Source organism: Buceros rhinoceros, unplaced genomic scaffold, assembly GCF_000710305.1.
Source record: "Buceros rhinoceros silvestris isolate BGI_N320 unplaced genomic scaffold, ASM71030v1 scaffold25940, whole genome shotgun sequence".
NCBI lineage: Eukaryota > Metazoa > Chordata > Aves > Bucerotiformes > Bucerotidae > Buceros > Buceros rhinoceros.
In genome coordinates, this window is record NW_010388469.1 from 1 (window position 1) to 3,408 (window position 3,408).

The 3,408-nt window shown below is 57.5% G+C and overlaps 1 protein-coding gene across 1 annotated transcript in view; it reads right to left on the minus strand.

The window, feature by feature from the left end:
• Nucleotides 1–1,108: 1,108 nt before the first annotated feature.
• Nucleotides 1,109–3,408, minus strand: part of LOC104502076 (phosphofurin acidic cluster sorting protein 2-like) — a gene marked incomplete at its 5' end in the record, with an annotated part of 12,213 nt that continues 9,913 nt past the window's right edge. Inside the window, 7 exons of the mRNA XM_010145995.1 lie at nt 1,109–1,224; nt 1,324–1,437; nt 1,625–1,848; nt 2,034–2,175; nt 2,291–2,333; nt 2,439–2,481; nt 3,213–3,362. Coding sequence (XP_010144297.1) covers nt 1,109–1,224; nt 1,324–1,437; nt 1,625–1,848; nt 2,034–2,175; nt 2,291–2,333; nt 2,439–2,481; nt 3,213–3,362 — 832 coding nt within the window. The remainder of the gene's footprint in view (nt 1,225–1,323; nt 1,438–1,624; nt 1,849–2,033; nt 2,176–2,290; nt 2,334–2,438; nt 2,482–3,212; nt 3,363–3,408) is intronic.

Below are 3,408 nucleotides of genomic sequence, written 5' to 3' on the forward strand. Positions count from 1 at the left end.
TCCCCTCTCACACCCCCCACCATAATGTTACCAGCATTAATTTATTAAAATTAATCCCAAAAAGTAACAGTACAATAAATTTAAAAAAAATAGAATCTTATTAAAAAAAAACAACACAAAACAAAACAAGTGCCCATGCCCCAGACTTTTTCCACTTTCCGGTAGACAAGGACCTGGCTGGGATACGAGGACACAGGTTGGGTCCGATCTGTCTCTTCTTTAGTATTTGTGGCTTTTATTTTAAATAAACTCCACCCAGTCTGAGTTTGTGGCCTGTCAGGGTTCACCTGGCCCCTGGCTGCTAGTGGTGCCAAGTCATCGCACTTGTTGCTGTGCCAAGGCAGCCCTGGAGTGCTTGCTGCATGGAGGGACACCCCCTCCCCCCACCCATCCCCTCTCACACCCCCCACCATAATGTTACCAGCATTAATTTATTAAAATTAATCCCAAAAAGTAACAGTACAATAAATTTAAAAAAAATAGAATCTTATTAAAAAAAAACAACACAAAACAAAACAAGTGCCCATGCCCCACCTCCAGCTGGCAGCACCAGAGGGCAAGCCTGGTCAGGAAGGAATAGGGAGATGAGATGGAGACAGCCTCAGCAGTAGGGCTGCCGGGGGGACTAGAAAAGCTGCTGAGGCTCAGCGGCACAGGGCAGGGCCAGGCACAGCAACTTGCGCTGGTGAGGGGTAGTATGGGGGTGGTGGTCATCACCTGTCCCTGCTGTGACCAATCCTGCTGGCCTCAGTGTCGGGGAACCTGCCAGGGACCAGCCCAGCTGGGGCCCCAGCTGGCTGTGGAGCTGGCCTGGCAAGCCCATCTGGGGACAGTGTGGTACAGAGCCCTCTGGGTCACTGCTGACTGGTACCAACTCTTGTCCCAGGCTGCTGTTGGGGGTCAGGGGAGGCAGATGGCATGGTGCCCTGGCTGGTTTGGAGGGTTCACAGGTCTTGGCCCACAGGGAGCAGTGTGGGTGTGGTATCTCCCTCTGCAGAGCAGGCAGCGGCTGAGCCACAGAATCGAGGAGACAAGAGCATGTCTGTCTCTCCATCTCCCTGTCTCCTCCTGCAACTCTGCAGCTCCATCCCAGGACTGACCTCAAGTCTCACACAGTCTTTGAGTAGCCAAAGATGCCCACAGGAAGGTACTTGACATGCGTTGGCCACTGTGCTGCCAGCTGGAAAAACTTCACATCGTTCCACTCCACTCCATCTATGGAGACTGAGAGGAGAGGGTGCAGTGAGGTGCAGCCCCGTCCCAGGCAGCCTGTGCTGCCTGGTCTGCACCCCTACAGCCCTATGGGGCTGGGACCTCCCTCACCTCGCAACATGGTGTTCTGGTGCTTGGCTGTGCAGATGAGGCGTGTGATGCCTTCGATGACTTGGCTTTTGGGCTCCAGGTCCTTCTCTTTCGGTTTTTTGCTCAAGAACATCACTGCAGGTCAAGGATAGGCAGGACCAATGTTAGGATGTCTCCACCTGGCCATGGATGGGAGCCCTCACCCCAGGGCTGGCTGCACTGTCTGGCCCCTGCTGGGCCAGATCTCAGCCTTGCCTTCCTGCCCTTTTTCACAGTGGACGGTAGCCCCACAGCAAGAGCACCCCACAGTGGGCTTGGTTACCTTTCTTGTTTTTCTCCTTGGTGACCACGGTCATGGCCATGGTGCTAGGGGGCACCAGCTCCCCTGTGCCGGGGATGCGGCTGACCTGCAGTGAGCGGAAGTTGGTCTTGAGCGTGTTCTTGATACCCATCTCCCGCTTGTCTCCCTCCTTCTTTCTGTCGAGCCCTTGTGTTGTCCAGTAGTCCACCTGCAGGCCCATCACCTCCACACCAGGGCTCAGAGACCTGGACAAGATGGGCAGCACCATGCAGCACACAGGTGCTGTCCTTGCTCCTTTTCTTCCCCGTAGCACAGCTGCAGCCTGCCCTGGGGCCGCACTGGCCCTGAGGGTGTAGCACCCTCACCAGCGAGCACCTTAGACACTCCCACCCCAGCACCCAATGCCTCAGACTGAGTGGGGTTTTCTTACCCAGCACCTGAGAGGCTGCTGCTGACAGACGGGGAGGGTGGTGGGGTGCTCACAGTCTCCTTGCTGTAGGGGGCCACTCCTCCAGCCGCTGGCACTGAGCTCAGCAAGGAGGGGGTACAGACTGTGGCATCATCTGAGTCCACTGGGGAAGAAGAGCGTGAGTCAGCAGGGTGGGGGCAGAGTAGTAGGAGACACCAGCAAGGGTATCCCTCCAGCGGGAGAAGGGAACCAGGGATTGGGAGCTCCCAGGGACTCACCGGAGGCACTGAAGGACTGCTCCACCAGGCCTACCTTCACCACCTGCAAGGACAGACAAGTTAGATGATCCCCAGCATCAACAGGGCTGTTCACTGACATCCCCCGCCTGTCAGCCCCAGTGGCCCACTGGTCCCTCAACACACTCACCCCCACAAAGGGTACAAACTTCTGGCAGGAGTCCTCGTCAGGGCTGCACAAGGAAGAGAGGCAGGTCAGGGTCTGGGTGCGCTGAGCACCAAGAGCCATGTGGTTAGCCTTGTGGCCCAGGGACACCCACACTGGCAAGGGCCAAGATGCTGGCTCATGGCCATGGTGACCATCTCCTCTGCCCTCCCTCCCACAGGACCTTCTGTCCCCAACATGGCAGCACAGGGCACACTACACAAGGAGGCAAGGAGTCGGCCCCCTCCGGTGTTGGGAGAGGGCTTGCATGCGGGAGGGCAGCCCTGCCCCACTTAGGGGGTCACGGCTCCTCTGCACAGCAAGAGGGATGGATGCACATGGGAAGTGGGGGTGGGGGTGCGGCCAGGCAGCGGCACAGCAAGCACAAGCCAATACCTGATATAAAAATCAAAATAGAGACTCCTCTTCCTTGGGTGCCAGAAACCAAGAGAAGGGAGAGATGAGTGCAGCTGGAACATAAGCATCAACCCCTGGGCAGCACCCACAGCCCCCAGCCCAGCCCAGCCCTGGCAGCCGGTGCCCTCCGTTGGGTCCTTCACAGCACACAGCTGCTGGAGGGGTCAAGCACACCAAGGGGCAGGCAGGGAATAGCACTGCAGGCCTCTCACTGTGGAACTCTCGTCTCTGCTCAGCACCATGCTGCTCGCCAGCAGAGTAGAGCATGGGGCCTTGATCCTTTGTCCCCTGTCTCCCACAGCCTTGTCCTGAGCACAGCCCAGACGGGGACCACACGCTCACCTCTTCTGCTTGTATGTCAGCATGGCCTCAGAGATAGGGAGCTGGTGGGAGAGGCTGGCTCCAGCAATGAACTGGGCGATGCGGCCTGCAATGTCCAGAGTGTCTGCAAGCACAAAGAGCAGTGATGGCTTTGGTGGCAGCTGGGTTCGCCTTCAGGGCACTGCTGGCCCCGCTCTGCCCTGCTCCTCACCTGTGA